This window comes from Fukomys damarensis, unplaced genomic scaffold (genome assembly GCF_012274545.1).
Source record: "Fukomys damarensis isolate Sample0158 unplaced genomic scaffold, DMR_v1.0_HiC HiC_scaffold_39, whole genome shotgun sequence".
In the NCBI taxonomy this organism is placed as follows: Eukaryota; Metazoa; Chordata; class Mammalia; order Rodentia; family Bathyergidae; genus Fukomys; species Fukomys damarensis.
This window is the reverse complement of record NW_022900951.1, coordinates 48,945,583-48,964,312: the sequence shown is the minus strand read 5'-3', so window position 1 is coordinate 48,964,312 and position 18,730 is coordinate 48,945,583. Positions and strand designations below refer to the sequence as shown.

At 31.8% G+C, this 18,730-nt stretch overlaps 1 protein-coding gene across 1 annotated transcript in view; it reads left to right on the top strand.

Annotated features, from left to right (window-relative positions):
- The window catches only part of Faah2 (fatty acid amide hydrolase 2), a 186,178-nt gene that overhangs the window by 111,118 nt on the left and 56,330 nt on the right, over positions 1-18,730 (top strand). The window contains exons 6-7 of the mRNA XM_010615713.1: positions 3,453-3,588; positions 6,074-6,191. Coding sequence (XP_010614015.1) covers positions 3,453-3,588; positions 6,074-6,191 — 254 coding nt within the window. The remainder of the gene's footprint in view (positions 1-3,452; positions 3,589-6,073; positions 6,192-18,730) is intronic.

Genomic DNA, 18,730 nt, shown 5'->3' with positions numbered 1-18,730 from the left:
GAGTTTTTGCTGTAGAAACTGTTTTTAAAAAACTTTCCCCTGTAAAACAGATAATCTGGAATAAACAGATACATTTCTAGATTAATAATTTATAAAATTGATCCTTGAGTATATGAAAACCCTGAAGAGATAAATTACAAACAATTAAAAGAAGACCATAATAAAAACTTTAACATTTTCCTACAAATGAATCTATTTTCTCATTCTTAATGGCTGAGTAATATTCCATTTTATAGAAAAACCACGTCTTCTTTATCCTGTTTCCAACTGATGGGCAAATGGGCTGTTTCCAAGATTTAGCTATTACAAACTGTGCTGCTATAAATATGGGTGCATACTTCTCTGTGATATGATTCTTTTCATATTGAAGATATACTCCTAAGTGAAATAAATAAGGCACACATGTGTAAATACCTAATAGTTTCTCTGGTGTGAATAATCTGCAATAATACAGAAGATCCTAATAAGATTACTGACATTTAGAAATGGGAAGAAAGGAGCTAAAGGTGTAGGGAAGGTGGGATGGGTAGGGGAAGGGTAATAAGGGAAAAGAAAAAATGTGAGATAATGAAAAGATGAAAATAAAGTGTTTGTAAGAGGGGAGGGGGGGGTGAAGGGAGGGCAGGGACAAGGGGAAAAAATGAGAACCAAGACCTGCCATTGTAAAGGTACAAGTTGCAATAATAAATGTAACTGTAGTGTATACCTAAAATGTACCAATAAACTCAATAAAAAGAAAAGAAAAAAATAAAAAATAAAAAAATAATTAATACCTATACTCCTCAAAATTTTCATGTAATTAAAAGGAAAGGAATGTTTCAATACTCATTATGTTAAGCCAGCCTTACCTTGATACCAAAAGTGGGCAAGAACTCAATTATAAATAGAAAATAGGTGCTTAATCTTCAATAGGATACTTACATACAGAATTTTAAAACTCATTAAAACTATAATATACCATGAACAAAATTTCTTCACCCCTGGGATGCAAGAATTATTCAACATGTGTAAATCAATAAATGTAATACATTGCACAGATAGTATCAAGGATAAAAATCACATTATCCTTTCAGTAGGTACAAAAAGGCCTTTGACATGATAGAAGAAACACTCTGATCCAAATAAATATAGAAGGACATTATCTCAAAACAATAGCAGCTATACATGCAAATTTGTAGCTAACTTCATGCTGAATAGGGCAAAACTGAAATGCATTTCACCCAAAAGCACAAATGAGGCAAAGATGTTCACTCTCACCACTTCTGTTTAACATTGTACTGAAAACTGTAGCCAGATCAACCAGGAAAGAGAAAGAAATAAATGGGATATTAATAGGAAAGGAATAAGTCAAACAATGTGTACCTGCAGGTTATATGATCCTTTAAATATAAGATTGAAAAAACTCTACTAGAAGACTCTTCCATTTGATAAGCAAATTCAGCAAAGTGTCAGGTATAAAATCAGTACAAAAATCAATAGCATTCCTGTACTCCAAAAGTGAACCCACTGAGAAATTATGAAAACAAACCCCATTCACAATAACTCCAAATAATTAAAAATCTAGGAATAGAGCCAACCAAAGAAGAAAAAGAACTCTATAATGAAAACTACAGAATTTTGAAAAAGAAGTTAAAGAGGATCTTAAAATTATTTGGCAATACATCCCTTTTTCTTTGGTAGGCAGAATGAATACTGCAAAAATGACCAAATTACCAAAAAATATATAGATTTATTTATTTTCATTTTTTGTATATATTTACTCTTTTATTTTAATCTTCTAAATTTTCATTAGTATGTGTATGCAGTACATAATAATATACATCATGCGAATTTGAGCACATACCTAAAACAAAAAATATATAGATTTAATGCCATCCCTATTAAAATAGCTACAATATTTTTCACAGAACTAAAAAAATTAATCCTAACTCCTACAATGAACACTATAATTCACTGATGAAATTATTCAAAATAGTACAAAATAATCAGAATCAATCTTATATTTATAGGTTAGAAGAATTAATATTGCTAAAATTTACATGCTACCCCTAGCAACCTATGGACTCAATGCAATTGTCATCAAGATACAAATTGCACCTTTCAAAACAGTTCTAAAATTTGTATGGGTGCATAGAATTCATATAGCCCAAATCCTCTAAAGTAAAAATAACATAACAGACAAAATTATATTACTTGATTATAAAATATACTGCATACCATATCCAGTAATCAACGCAACATTGTGCTGTCATAAAAACAGACACATAGGCCACTGGAATAGAAAAAAGAACCTAGAGGTAAACCTATATATTTACAACTAACTTTTTTTTAACATAAATTCCCAGGACATGCAGTGGGGAAATACTGACTTTGCCATAAATTATGCTGAGAAAAGTGGATGTTGATGTGCACAAGATTAAATACAAATGTGCATCTATACCCACTTACAAAAATCAACTCTAAGTGGATGGTTTCAGAAATAAAAACTACTAGAAAAGCAAAAGGATAATGCTAGCAAGAATTTTGAGAGCAGAGACTTTTCCACTCTGCTGTAGGAATTCAAATACATATAGGCAATTATGGACAATGATATACCAAAAGTTGAAAAAAGGAAACTTTATGATCCATCAATCCCACTGCTGAATATATATCCAAAAGAAATAAAATCATTCTATGGAAGAGAAATACTGCATGTATTGCAGAACTATTCATGATAGTCAAAACATAGAAATAACCTAGGCATCCACCACCTGGTAAATAGACAATATATCTTACATACTCAGTGCAATATTATTCCGACATAAAAATGAAGAAATCCTCTTATTTGTAAGAACAATGGTAGAAATAGTGATTTTAATATTAGTGAAATAAGCCAGGAAAAAGTACCACATAATCTCACTTATTTGTGATATCTAAGAATGCTGATCTAATAGAAGTTGGTAACCAGAACCTAAGAAATATATGGGAGGGAAAGATGGCAAAATTTGTATCAATATCTGTAAGTTACAGTTAGATAAATGCAAGAATTTCTGGCATGTAAATTTCGAAAACTGAAAGAAAGAAAATTGAATTTTTTGGGGGGGAGTACTGGGATCACACTCAAGATCATGAGTTTCTGAGGAAGGAAGCAACACCACCGAGCTAAATCCCTCGCCCAGAATATTGAAATTTTTAATTATAAGACATGATAGATATTAGAGAAGACAATATGTTTATTATTTAAACATCACACAATATATACATGTATCAAAACACCATATTGTACCTCATTAATAAATATAATTTTTGTTCTTGTTTTTCTTAAAAATGTTTATGTAAATCAATAAAAAGAAATAACTAGGCTCTGAAACATGACAAGTAGAAGACTTAATCTTAGACAAAATAAACATCATGGGGAACATGCAGAGATCATTTCTTGTTCTGAACAACTAACTTAGTTATTAACCTTTCAGGTGTGGTTCCCAACAAGGGTCAGTTCCCCATGGCTGGGGAAGCCCAGGAGCAGTTCCTGTGTACTGGTCCAATGTGTCGCTATGCAGAAGACCTGATCCCAATGCTGAAGGTCATGGCAGGACCAGGGATCAGAAAGTATGTTCATCTCTTTATTTTCTCTCTTATGTCCTGACATTTATTCTTGCATTTTTATTGGTAACATGGAGATATGCTTCTAGTCTACAAGCAATAATTACTAGATTTTTAAAATGAGAACCTTAAAATAAGTGTATCCCAAGTGGACAATATATTGTGTAAGATATTTTAGTGACAAAATAACAATAAAGGAAGGCCTCACTTCATGGTGGAAACAGTGAATCTTTTGATCATTTGACAGTTTATGTATAATGACTCATTTTCCATTAAATTGAACTTTTCAGGTTCTGTCATCTGAAATAACACATATTTTCCAGTCTCATCTGGGACATTGATGTTGCCTAGAAATCTGTTGCTCTGGAAAACTTTAATCACATTATCTACAGCAGTGATTTAAGATCATGTGTATTTCCAGCAAAACTGTGATCTCATCATCCTCTTCACATGCAACTAAATAGTACCATATCTTACCTTAGAAAGAAAACAATCTGTGTAGAATATATATTTAAGTTTCTTACCATTAAATTTTCCTAGGTCTCCATCCAATTCTTCCTTTTTATCTTCCTTAGTGACAATATCTTTTCTTTTGTCTTAGTTTATAAATACTTTTTTTTCAGTTTTAATTGAGTTTATTGGTACATTTTAGGGATACAGTACAGTTACATTCATTGTTGGGATCTTGTACCTCTACATGACAAGTCTTGATTCTCATTTTTTCCCCTTACCCCTGCCCTCCCTTCACCCCCCTCCTGCCCTCCCCATTTAGAGAAATCTTTTTTATCAGCCCCATATTCTCCTTTCAACTGCCATATTTCCCCCCAAATATGAGCAGATCTTTAATTGATTTTTGCTTCAAAAATTCAAAAGGGCTTATTTTCAGAGAATGCCTTAATTTTCATATACAACAATCTACATTTATTCATGTGAAACAATCCACATTTATTGAGGTACAAAAATCTACAGTTTTTCAAATACAGTCATATAATCTTCTCTAGAGCATTGTTATAACTCCCCAAAATCCAATTTGAATTTCTTGCAACTCCATTTTCTGTAGAACAAATGGCCCTAGTATCTTAAACTCAGCAGTAGAGCTTTCCTTAAATGAGCACTTCATGTCCATGTAGCCTGCTTGTATCACATTGGAAACACACCTGTTGATGATTTTATTCCATGAATTCTTCAGCCAAATCAGGACCTCTTACAGGCACTGTTTCCATTAAATCAAGTGTAAGTTGAAGACTTACAAGACAGAAGTGGCAACAAAAAAGATGATAGCCATACAGATGATAGTCCATGAAAAATTGCAGGCTCCAAAATTCAGAAAACTTTTCTTTAGTTTACATGAGTGCACTGACTGCTTATGTTACAACACACATCTTATTGAATTAAGAAGTTTTCATGAAAAATACAATAGTAAAAAGGAAAATCACATTTTGGAAAAAAAGTGTCAGTAGTGAAAATCAGTGTGAGGTGGGGTGGGAAGTAAGAGGACAAAGCAAAAATACATATTTAAAAAGTTTAAAATTCAGGAAAATGAGGGCATGATGCCAAAAAGTGTCACAGATTACTCTTGCATTTTCCTGAAAATAAGACCTAAGTGGAAAATAAGCCCTAGCATGATTTTTACTTATATTATAGACTCTAATACAAAAACAATCCCCATTTAAGATCATCAGCCAAATGGAAACATTTAATATGTCCATTGCCATAGTTTAATATATAAATAATATTTTTGACAATAATACTTACATGAGGATATCAATTATTTAGTACTTGTAAATACTCAAGCAGGTGCCTTTGTAATGAGAGATACACACTTACGTAAACAAGTAAACTTGGGACTTATTACCTAATGTCTAATCAAAGTATAGACACAATGCACAAATAATGTGCACACTTGAAAATGAACAGATGCAGTTGAGTCTAATATTAATCTTCATAATTTAATACATCGTGTGTTGCAACAACAGGTGTACTTAATTCACTCATATAAAATAAACATACATTTTCTGAATTTTGATGGCTGTAATTTTTTGCTGCTTTTGTGTGGACCATTATTAACTGTCATCATTTTTGTTGCCATTCCTGTCTCTTAAGTCTTCCATTTACACTTGTTTTAATGGAAACATTGTGAAGCCTCACTTGCAAGAAGTCACAACTTGGGTGAAGATTCATGGGATGGAATCACTGACAAATATGTCACAATGCACTATGAGCAGGGTACATGGACAAGACATGCTCATTTAAGGGGAGCTGTACTGATTTTTTCATTCAATTTCTAATTTTGACTCATTCCAAACCTTTTCTCCCCTTCAGACAGAATTATATTATTAAATGCAAATTTGAAATCTAAAGGAATATCACTGTTTCTGGAATATAGTTCTGTGGGGGAAGACCCATTATTATTGAAATGTAATTTTTAAGACTGAACTAGTAAACATATAACAAAGCTTATTGTTATTATTTTCTTGAAAATTCTCCACAGATTAAAACTGGATGAAAAAGTTCATTTAAAGTACTTGAAATTTTACTGGATGGAACATGATGGAGGCTCATTATTAATGTCCAAAGTAGAGCAGGATCTCATTGAGGCCCAGAAAAAGGTAATTTTAAATAGAATGTGTTTAGTAGAATTTATATATACTCAGAATAAGTATGTGGGCCATCTCCATCCCTCCTAATATATTGGCAGAAAAATACTATTTTTAGGACAGAAAGATTATATTTCACAGGAACTAATATCAAATTGTTAATTTTTATCATGTAAGTTGAGAAAATGATGTTAATCTTGTGCTAAGAGGTTAAACAACCAAGAAGAAATGTTAGTTTTAATATGAGTCAAAATATTTTCAATGATTTAATATTTTAAAATGTCAAAATTACCCAATTATTTTAACCATTTCCCTAAAGTTAATAGTTTAATTAGCTGTATAATGTATTTAAATATTCCTATTAGTTTTATTACTTTATATAAAAATTGGAAGTTTAATCACTTCCAGGTTCAATAAAAAGAGCTCTTTTGAAGTACTAACTGGTATTTCTATCTATTTCTAAGGCTGAAGCAAAATGAAGTTAGGATATTAAAATTTATTTTGGATATTTTATGGTTTATATCTTTTATCCATTATTTTATAGTAATATGTAATACTTTTACCTGTTTTGTATAAAAGTAGACCAAGGCCTTGTATGTTACTAGATTACATTTTTAGATGTAAACTCTTTTTCAAACATTCACCAAAACAATTGGGAAAACAGTACAAAATTCATGAGTACTACTTTGTATTTGAACACAAATTCTCATTATCATTATCTGATATTAGTGTGTTTTATGTGCTATTGTAAATATTTGTATGCAACTTCTTAATAGGCCCAAATTTTCTTCACAATTAGATGATTAATAAAGAGGACAAAGATAATATTTTGGCTTGTGAGAAACTGCAAAACTAGTTTGATCCGCAGTACCAAAAAAATAAATAAATAAATAAATAAAGAAAAAAGAAACTTCAAAACTATGTTCCACAGTTGTTGTATTAAGGTAAGACAGCAAAAATAATATTTCTGATTATCTGGCATAAAATAAAGGATATTGTTCACTTTCCTGATAAAAACATATACATACACACATGCATATATATGATATAATGAATAATACATATGTAAATATTGAGAGAGAGAGAGAGAGAGAGAAAGGAAGAATTTGTAGAGATCAAGGCAAGAGTTAATGTTGCAGCTTGAGTCCTAAGGTGATACATAGCAGAATTCTTTTTTTCTATAAGGAATTAAATCCTGTTTTTTACTTAATGCCATGATCTGGTTGAATGAGTAATATCCACATTATTGAATTTAATCCATTACTCAAAATTTGCTGATTAAATATTAATTTCATCTCAAATATGCCTTTATATGGAATTTGACCAAATATTTGGGTACTATAGTGTATCCACTTTGCACATACTATTAACTAATAGAGCTTTTTCCTTTCCCTATGTGATACCCAGACACATTCCCTTAAGCCATAATTAATCTGCAAATAAAGACAATAACACTGGTGGAGCCAAATAGCACCTAACTCACAGATAAAAGCAATGGATTCCTTGGAATCAGGAGAAAATTTGCACTGTATTGGAACAGACTCAAGTTTATGACTGTTATGATCAGTTCTTGCAAGCACCCCACAGAATGTGCATTCCCTACATTGTGAACTAACATGTGACTTGCCTGTATGTCAGCTTTGGCAGCAAAGGGACTGCTTCTACCACTACTTCATCATCATTGTACAAAAAAATGAGAAGAAAGATTCCATGTACAGGGGAGTAAGGCAGGAAAATCAGTACTTTACCTTGGGGCTCAATGCCATTCCTGACATGATGAGACATAGCACCAAACAAAACACAAATATTCCCAGCACTGGGCCAATAACCACAGGTAAAGCCTTTAAACCTCCCCTGACAGTGAAGACCTATGCTCTGCTAAGACAGACTTATGTTTCAGCCTGAAAAACTGCCAGACATGTATATGGCATTTACACCGAGCACTGCAGAGGTCCCTGTGAATACAAGGCTTGGTTATGATTAAGCTTGTCATCAGCTGGGCTGGACAGGCTTCCCCAACTCTCCACCTCAACCTCAGTCACAGTAAATAACAAGACTTCATCCATTTGAGAGTAGGACAGGAAAGTAAGCAGAGTTATCTTGGAATTCAATATTGGTCTTATAAAACCTAGCACTGGGTGGATCCTAATGATCCAAGTCCACAGGTCAATACCTGTGATGGATCTTCTAGACATGCTGTGATGTTGATTGGAGGAGATCTGGACATGCTATGATATTGACTGAAGAGCTGCTGTCCCAAGTGATTTATTTAAACTTCAGATATAAGCAGATGTTCTGGTATGAATAAAATATAATAATACATAAGGTCCTAATGATATAATGGACAATGTGAAATAGGAAGAAAGGGGCTAAAGGTGTAGTGAAAGTGGGAAGGGTAGGGGAAAGGTAATAAGGGAAAATAAAAATATGAGAAAATGAAAAAATGGAAATGCATTTGTAAAGGGGGAGGAGAGGAGGGGAGAATGGAGGGTAGGGAGAAGGGGAAAAAATGAGAACCAAGACCTGTCATGTAAAGGTACAAGATCCCAATAATGAATGTAACTGTACTGTATACCTAAATGTACCAATAAACTAATGAGGAAAAAAAAAAAGAAATAAGATTCTATGAGTGCAGTTATCTTTAGCTCTCCACCTCAGGAGCAAGCAGCTCATGGCAGCATAGGTCTTGATCTTACCTTAGGGCTATATCATCATCATCATCTGTGTGATCTGAGTATGATCTAGCATTGTGGTGTTTGTGGCCACAGACCTTATCAACGTATAACCCCAGGCAGCCCATAAAGACAGTAATTGTCCATTTATAAGAATAAAAGATAGGGGACAGAGGTCTATGCCTATGAGCCTGGGTATGTTCTCTTTGCGGAAGTCCCAGAGCCAGGCAGATTGTCATGATACAAAACAACAGTCAAGTGACTATGGATCCAGCATATGTCAACATCTTAGTCCTAGGTAGAGGCTTCTGGTACTAGATTACCTTTTCTGAACACTATCACAGTTCAGTTGGAACAGCACATAACTGAAGATTTAGGACAATCAAGGACTTGGAATATGCTCTAGTCCCGAAAAAGCAAACCAGAATTTAGAGCATCATCTAATACTGAAATATAGGAGGTATGTTAAGACTCAAAGAAAAGGACACTGTTTCTAGGTTTTAAAAAGGCACACACAAACAAACCCAGACTATAAAGACTGAAATGAATGTCTAACCCCTATATTTGCAAGTGAAATTATATGCTAACATAATAAAAACATTTTCAGAGAAACATCATTTCACGAAAAAAACAACACAAAAATGCAATGCCTAAAACAGACCCAATTAGTAACTTTTATTTGAAAACTCAGATAAAGAATTCAAAGTAATTGTTTTAGGAAACTGTAGTTCAAAGGAACACTAAGCAATTATTTAAAGCTGTAGAAAAGAAAAAAAAAGACTAACAGATTCCTGGAAGCAATTTAAAAACAAATCACTAAACTAAAAATGTAAAAACATGATGGAAGGCATCAATAGCAGAATATATCTAAAATAAGGAAGAATTAGTGTGTCAAAGGCCAGCTATTCAAAATGATATTTTCAGTGTAGAAAAACTTTTTAAAATTGAAAAGACTGAATAAGGTTATGAAAGTCTGGAACAAAATTGAAGGTATCCATCATCAAGGTATTGAGATACAAGAGGAACATGGGAATGACTAAGTATTAGAAAGTTTATTCAGAGAAATAACAGAAACGTTCATGAATCTATAGAGGAAATAAGTATTGACATACAGAAATGTTAAAGGTAATTAGGTTCAACTCAACAAAATCTATTCCAAGACATATTCAACCTCTCAAGATTTAAAAAGAAAGAATTCCTAAGATAACAGCTGTAAAGTAATAATACATAAGGGCATTTCAGTTCTCCTGAGAGCAAACTTCTCAGCAAAAATCTTACAGATTAAAAAACGTTATATGAGCCTTTCAGAGTACCATAGAAATTTACCTAACAAAGAACACCATATTTAATAAATTTATCCTTTGATACAAAAATAAAGATATTACTAGACAAATTAAATTTAAAGAATATTCCACCACAATTTACACTATAAATATACTATTTTCACTATATTGGTTCTTCCTATCCAAGAACAAAAGATATCTTTCCATTTGTGATACACTCTTTGATCTCTTTTTTCAGGGCACTGTAGTTTCCAGTGTAAATGTTTTTTTTTAAATTTCCTTCATTAAATTGATTCCTAAGAATTTCATTTTTGATGCTATTATGAAAAATGTGGTTTCCTTCATTTATCTCTCAATGATTTTTATTGTATTAGTATAGGAATGTTGTCAATTTTTTAGTATTGACTTTGTATCCAGTTATGCTACTGAATTTGGTTATTAAGTCTAGAAGTCGTTTGGTGGAGTTTGCGGGGACTTCTATGTAGAGTATTGTCATTCACAAATAATGAAAATTTAACTTCTTCTCCTATCCTTATTTCTTTTATTACTTTCTCATGTCTAATTACTCTGGACCATATTTCCAGAATTATATTTAATAGGAATGAGGATAACAGATTTCTATATTCCAAAGATTAACACTAGACTCATATTGCTCACTACCCACTAAACTAAAATCAGAATGAATTAAAGACCTAAATATCAAAATAGAAACCACAAATCCCTAAACTTATTGGAAGAAAGAGAAGGTAGAACTCTTTTCTTTTTTTTTTTTTTTTTTTTTTAGAATTCACTATGTAGCCCAGGCTGGCCTCACACTTGCAGCAATCCTTCTGACTCAAAAGCCCAAACACTGGATTACAGGCATATGACACCATTCCTGGCCTATAAGTCTTGAAGACATAGGTGTAGGCAAAGACTTTATGAACAAAACCATGATCACATAGGAAATAATACAAAGTATCAACAAATGGGATCTAATTTATTAAAAAGCTATTGCACAGAAAACAAAACCACTAACAGAGTGAAGAATCAACCCATACAGTGGGGAAAAATTTTAACAGCTGCTCCTAAAACAAAGGGCTAATATCTAGAACTGTAAAGAAGTAAAATTATTAGATTCCCCAAATTTAAAGACCCTCCAAAATGGATATCTGAAAATAATACATACCTCTTAGTTGAAGAAGGTCAAATGGCAAATAAATGTATGAAAAAGTGTTCAACATCACTGCTCACTTTTGAAATGCAATTTAAAACAACACTGAAATTTTATCTTACCTCAGAAAATCTTATCAACAAATCAATTGATAACAAATGCTAGAGGAGCTCTGAGGTAAAAAGAACCTTTCTCAACTGTTGGTGGGAGTGTAGACTGGTGCATCCACCATGAAAATCAGTGCAGTTTCCTCCAAAAGTAAAACCACAGGTTCTATTTCACCCAGATATTCCTGTTCTTGGTATCTTCTTGAAAGAATTAAAATCATCATACCACAGCAATATATGCAGGCCTGTGTATTTTTATTTTAATTTTCTCTGGTACTGGGAATAGCATTCAGAAACTTATGCTTGCCAGGCAGGGACTGTGCCCCTGGGCTACATCACTGGCCCTGCATACCCATGTTTATAGCAGCAAAATTTATAATAGCTAAATCTTGGAAAAATCCTGGATGCCAATCAACTGATGAATGAAGATGTGGCCCTTTTATTCAATGATACACTATTGTTCTATGAAAAAAGATATATGAGTCATTTATAGGTAAATTAACGGACCTTCAGAACATACTCTTTTTTTTTATTATTGTTGTTGTTGTTGATTTGAGACAGGATCTCATTATGTACTTGAGACTGACCTGGAACCCACTATGTAGCCCAGGCTGTTCTTAAACTCGCAGTGATCCTCCTGCCTCAGCCTCCCAAGTGCCGGGATTACAGGAGTGCGCCACCATGCCTGTCTTTAGACCATACTCTTAGGTGAAATAAATCAGACACACATGCATAAATACTGCACTTTTACTGGTGTGCAAAACTGAAAGTGTAAATAAGGACCAAAATATATAATAAATATTAGGAAATGGGAAGAAAATGTTCAAATGGAAAAAAATAAATAATGGAAAAAGTAGGATGAAAAGAAGGGAGGAGAAAAAAGGGAATAGATGGGAAAAATGATAACAAAAGCTTTTGTAAATAAGGAGGGAATTATGCATTGAAGGGAGAGAAGGAGATTTCAGGGAAAAAGAAGAATCACAATATTCAACTCATCACCCAGCCACCTCATCTTCAACAAAGGAGTGAAACACCTTCACTGGAGGAAAGATAAACTCTTTAATAAATGGTGCTGGAAAAATTGGGTTTCAACTTGGCAAAGATTAAACTTAGACATATATATTCCACTATGCAATAAACAAAAATCAAAATGGATTAAGTATCTAAATATAAAAAAATCACTAAACTGGCTAAAAGTGAGGTTATTTATAACTATTAAAGACATTGGTGTAAGAAAATATTTCAGGAACAAATTCTCAGTTACATGTGAACTCGCACTAGGATCAACAAGTAGGATATCTTCTTAGTGAAAAGCTTCTGCACATCAAGATAAACCACCAACAATGTGAAGAGATAACCCATAGTGTGGGAAAAAGTTTTACCAGCTATTCCTCAAACAAACTATCTAGAATATATAAGGAACTAAAAAAAATCAGACCTGCCAAATTTAAAGATCCAATTCAAATCTGGGCATCTGAGACATTTCGACATTTCTCAGACAAAGAAGTAGAAATAGCAGATAAACAAATAAAAAATGCTCAATATCACTGGTCATTCAAGAAATGCAAATGAAAGCACAGAAATTCCACCTCAACTCAGAAATAATGGCTGTGATCATGCAATCAACCAATAGCAAATGCTGGTGGAGTTGTGCGGAAAAAGAGACACTTCTCCAGTGTTGGTGGGAGTATGGACTGGTGCAATGACTGAAAATCAGTATGGAGATACCTCAAAGGACTAGGATTAGAGATCCCACTTGACCGAGGTATTCCCCTGCTGGGTATCTTCCCAAAATAATTAAAAGTATCAAACCACAGAGATATGTGCACACCCATGTTTATAGTGACATATTTTATATAGCTAAAACTTGGAAACAGCAAAATTGCCCATCAATTGGAGACTGGATGAAAAAAATGCAGTTTTTTTTTTCAAAATGGAGTACTACTGAGCCATAAAAATGATGAGACATTTATACCCAAATATATGCATATTGAGGCCATACTATTAAGTGAAATAAATAGAACACACATGTGTAAATAACAAATAGTTTCTGTGGTGTGAGAAACTGAAAGTGCAAATAAAAATCCAAATGTTTAATAGATGATGTGAAATAAGAAGAAAAGTTGCAAAGGAAATGGGAAGTGGGAGGGTTGGATTAAAGGAAAGACGGGAATGTAATAAGTATGAGAAAATAAAAAAATAGAAATAGTCTTTGTAAACAGAGAGGGGTGGAGGGGTTGACAGCAGGGAAGCAGAATGGGTAAAAATAAGAACCAAGATATATGGTGTAAAGGTACAAATCGCCACTGATGAATGACATTATATTTTAGACCTAAAATGTACCAACAAAATTAATTTTTAAAAAAGATATATTATGTACAGGTTCAAATTCCTTATAATGAATGTGATCTCTATGTATATCTAAAATGGACGAATGAAAAACACAAAGTGTAAATATACAGATAGATTCTGAGTTCCATAATGTTGTAAACTCAATGCTTAAACTATTCATATCTATAGCATGAAGCCTAAAAAAATTACAAAAATAATAATGTAAAATAAACTAAGACACAGGCCACAAATATTTAAGATGAAACATTACAAATTTACAATGTACAGAAAAATGGACTGTATGTAGAGTTTTTATTAGAAGTTTCACCCTGTAGTTTTGCTTTTTGATAATTGCAGAATCAGTTCTTAGGTATGGTAATTTAAAAATAGATTTTATAATTAAACATGTTTTTGTAAACTTCATGCTGACTACAGAGCAAAATTTGATAGATAAACTGAAAATAGTAAGCAAGTAATCAAAACAAACTACTTGAGAAATCAACAAGATTATAGGACAAAGAGAGAGCAAAGAATAAACTACAAGAAAACTAGAAATCAAGTCATGTAATGGCTAGATTAAGACCTTACTTCTCAGTAATAACCATAAATATAACAGCTGCAAATTAGCCATTTTTCACAGCAATAATGGACTATTCTCCAGGACATAATACAATATAGATCCTAATCAAGTCCAAAAATTTAAATAACATGTATTTTTAAGTGCTTTTCTGACCACAATAAAATAAAACTGGAAATCAGTAAAAATTTATATAAACTATGAAATTACATGGGAAATACAGATATTATTCGTGAATGAATAATGAATAAAGGAAGTAACAAAGGAAATAAAAATAGAAATGTATAAAAATCTAAACACAACATGCCCAAAACACAGAATACAGTTGAACCAGTACAAAGAGGGAAATTTAGGACTATCATTGCCTAAATCAAAAAGAAGAAAGAGGAAGAAAGAAAGGAGGGAAGAAAGGAAGAATTAAACTGGAAGATCTCAAATGTACAATGGATTTGTCATCAGAAATTACACATTTCTTGTGACAATGGAATTATATACATACACACTTGTTTAATGACCAAGTTCCATTTCTGTGATTGGGTTGTGAGATGAAATGGTCTCTAAATGAGGAAGTGTATATATTATGTCCATTATAATATTCAGAACAAAGAAATGGTCAAAGGAAACTCCAATTTGAAGGCTTTGCTTCTGCTTGCTTGACATACATGCAGTACTGTAATGTATAACAGAACAAAAAACTACAGTGCTATACTGTACAGTAAATAAGTAAAAGTTATAGCACTGTATAAACAAGATCTAGAGTACAAAAAGGGCATCAAGTCTCTATAAGTTGTACACAACTGTACACAAAAATAAAGACAGGTTGTAAGTCTAAGTATCAGGTCATAAATCCGAAGAGTGTACTTCAGTGGTAAGTCCAAACAGTAGTTAAACAGGTAGGTCAGTAAACAAGAAATGTCTGCATTGCGAGTCCTGAAGGATAATAATTGCTAAAAAAGATCACTGTAGCCAGAATTACTATCCTTAATTAAAGAAAAATAAATACATCCCTTGCAAAACAAGCAAAACTGAGAGAATTCATGACTATTAAAATTGGCTTATGAAAGATGCTTAAGGGAGATACATACCCAGAAGTGAAACAATCATACAAATCATCATAAAACTTGTGAAAGTGTAATTTGCACCAAAAAGTAAACAAAGAAGAAATAGAAAGGAATCAGTTTAATATGGAAAACCACCAAAACACATAGATGAAAAGAAAGAACAAAGAATATTCAAAACAGTTATATTAAAAAATTTTAAATTAGAGGAATAAATTTTTACTAATCAACAGTAATAGCAGGACAAAATTACTCAATTAAAATACAAATTGAGTCAATAGATCAAAAGTAAACACACAAAATTATATTGCTTACAAAGAACTAGTATCATGAGTAAGGACACAGATTGAAAGTGGAAGCACAGAAAGTGATATTCTTAGCAAGTGTAAACTGAAGTAGGAATACTGTTATTTATATCTAACAAATGAATGGTAGGACAAAAATTAAGAAACAAAGAATGACACTATATTATAAAAGGATCAATTTAACAAGAAGATACAATAATTGTTAGTGTACTGTATATTTTGCTGGAGTATTCAATTTTATTAAAATACTATTAGAACAAGAGATAGTCTCCAATATATTGGTAAAGGGGGAATCCCAACACCATATTTTCATCAACAGATAAATTATATAGACAAAAAGTTAATAAGGAATCATGAAAGCTAATCTATACTGTACATCAACTGAATTTCATTAGCATTTAGAGAACACTTTATCAAACATCTTTATAATGCACATTATTTTGATCAGTACATGAAAATTTCTCTAGAAGAGACCACATATGAGGCTACAAAGCAAATCATAAACATTTTTTAAAAATTGAAATCATGTCCTATATTTTTAAAGATCACAGTGGAATTAGACTGAATAACAAATCAACAGCCAACATCATATTAAGTGGCTAAAAACTGAAAACCTTCTTGTTAAAATCAGGAACAAGACAAGGTTGCACATTCCTCTTCAATATAGTTCTGGAAACATTAGCCACAGCAATTAGACAAGAGAAAGAAATTAAAGCAATAAAGATAGGAAAGAAAGAAGTTAAACTGTTATTATTTGTTGATGATATGATAATCTACACAGAAGACCCAAAAATATTCTACCAAAAGTCTTCTAGGGTTGACACTTTCAGCAGAGTAGCTGGATACAAGGTCAACACTAAAAAATCAATAGCCTTCTTGTACAAGAATTTTTAAAAATTACAAAATAAATGAAAAATAAAATATACTTCTGAGTGGGTCATTAAAGAAGCAAGAGTAAAATATTTAAAAATTTTTGAAACAAGGAAAATGGAAACACCAGATATTAGTACTGGATGAAATAAAAGCAGTACCATGTGGGAAATATATATTAATTATGTCAAAGTAAAAAGGAAAAGAAAGATTGATTGATTTTTAAATTGCCTAATTACGGATATGAGGATTTTGAATATCACAAAAAATAAAGCAAATGCAATATTTGTAGAAGGACAAATTAACAGAGATCATAGGAGAAACAAATGAGAGTCTAAAAAACGTAAAATTTAATAAAATAGTTGACTTTTTGAAAGGAAAGAAAATTGACAAGACTTTAGTTAGACTAAAAAAGAGTCAGATAGAACACAAACTAAAATTAGAAATGGAACCAGAGACATTACAACTGGTATCGTTAAAATAATAAAAAGTAATGGGCAAGTAAAAGTGCTTTATTCTCCTCATCCTCTTTTTTTTTTTAGAATATTATAAAAAGTATACACGGACAGTTTGAAAAAGGTAAAATAAATGTTTGGATATATATAAGCTAATAAAATTAAAAAGAGATGGTATAAATCCCTTAAAAGATGCATAATTAAATAATAAGGTTGAATAAATAATAAAAGTATCCCAATAAAGAAGATTTTGCGATCAGATTATCAATTGCTAGATTTTCCTAATCTTTCATTTTTTTATAAAAAATTCAGGGATTCAGAAAAAATGCAATAAAATTATGATTTTATATTTTGTTGAATTTTCTACCCAAATTTAGTTTTGTTTCTCTTTTATTACTGCGAAAATAAGATTTTTATGTTTTTCTAAAATTGTTTACTTGAGTAATATAAATACAATCTGATTAGAAAGTTCTAAACTTACATAACTACATAAGGAAAAAAGTAAAATTTAACTCTTGCATATCAAGCCTCCCTACGACAAATTCACACCCTTCTCACAAATAGTTTGGCATATAATCCTTCTACACTTTTTAATGTATATACACATGCACAATTTTAGGAGTTTCATACAGTACACAATATGAACATGCAATGTGTATAACAATCAGTTTTTAGGGTATTTTAATACATTTCACTTAATTTTCATCACTCCAAACAATGATCAGTAAGCATTCTATACATGTGTCTTTATATTCATTATTGCTTAAGAATGTGGCACAGGAGAACAATCACGTGAGTTCAAATCCCAAATCTGCAACTTCCTTAATTTGTGTTCATGGGCAAGTAAAAATGCTTTATTCTCCTCATCCTCTTTTTTTTTTTTTATAAAATAAATAGTGGTGCAATTCTATTTACCCTATTTTGAGCATGTTTTTTATACACAAGAGTGGAGTTCATTTTAGCACAAAAAGACATGCATATAAAATACCTTGATCATTTTCAATCAGTTTTACTGCTCTCTTCCTCTCCTACCTCTTCACCAGATATCCCTTCTCATATCCAAGAATTGACCTGCTAGGTTTTTATTATTTCTTATTACTTTTGTATTTATTCACATTTTATATTTATTAAAGGAGACATGATATGTGTTATTTGACTTTCTGAATCTGGTTATTTTACTTAGCACGATAGTCTTAAATTCTATCCATTTTAATGTAATTACATGATTTTATTTTCTGTGTAGCTGGATAGTATTCCATCACGCATATACGCCCCATTTTATTTATCCATTCATCTGGGGATAGGCTCCTAGGCTGCTTTCCAACTTAACTACTGTAAGGTGCAATGCTATAAATATGGTTACTCACTCTTCACTACAGTCTGATGTCTTTAATCCTCTCTGGAATATACCCAGGCGTGGTATAGCCTTCTCAAATGGAATTTTTCTTTTTAATTTTTAAAGGAATCTTCATACTGATCTTCATAGTGGTTATACTATTTTATATTACCACAAATAGTGTGTGAAGGTGTTTTCCTTCACAAATTGAACAGCATTCATTGATTTTCTTCTTTTTGATTATATTCATTATGGCTCTGGTTAGTTAAAGTCACAAAGGGGGTTTGATTTACATTTCTTTAATGGCTAATGATGCAGAACATCTTTTCCAAAACTTATGGGCCATTTGTACTTCTTTGAGTAATTTCTGTTCGATTTATGTGCTGATTTTTTTTTTTTTTTTT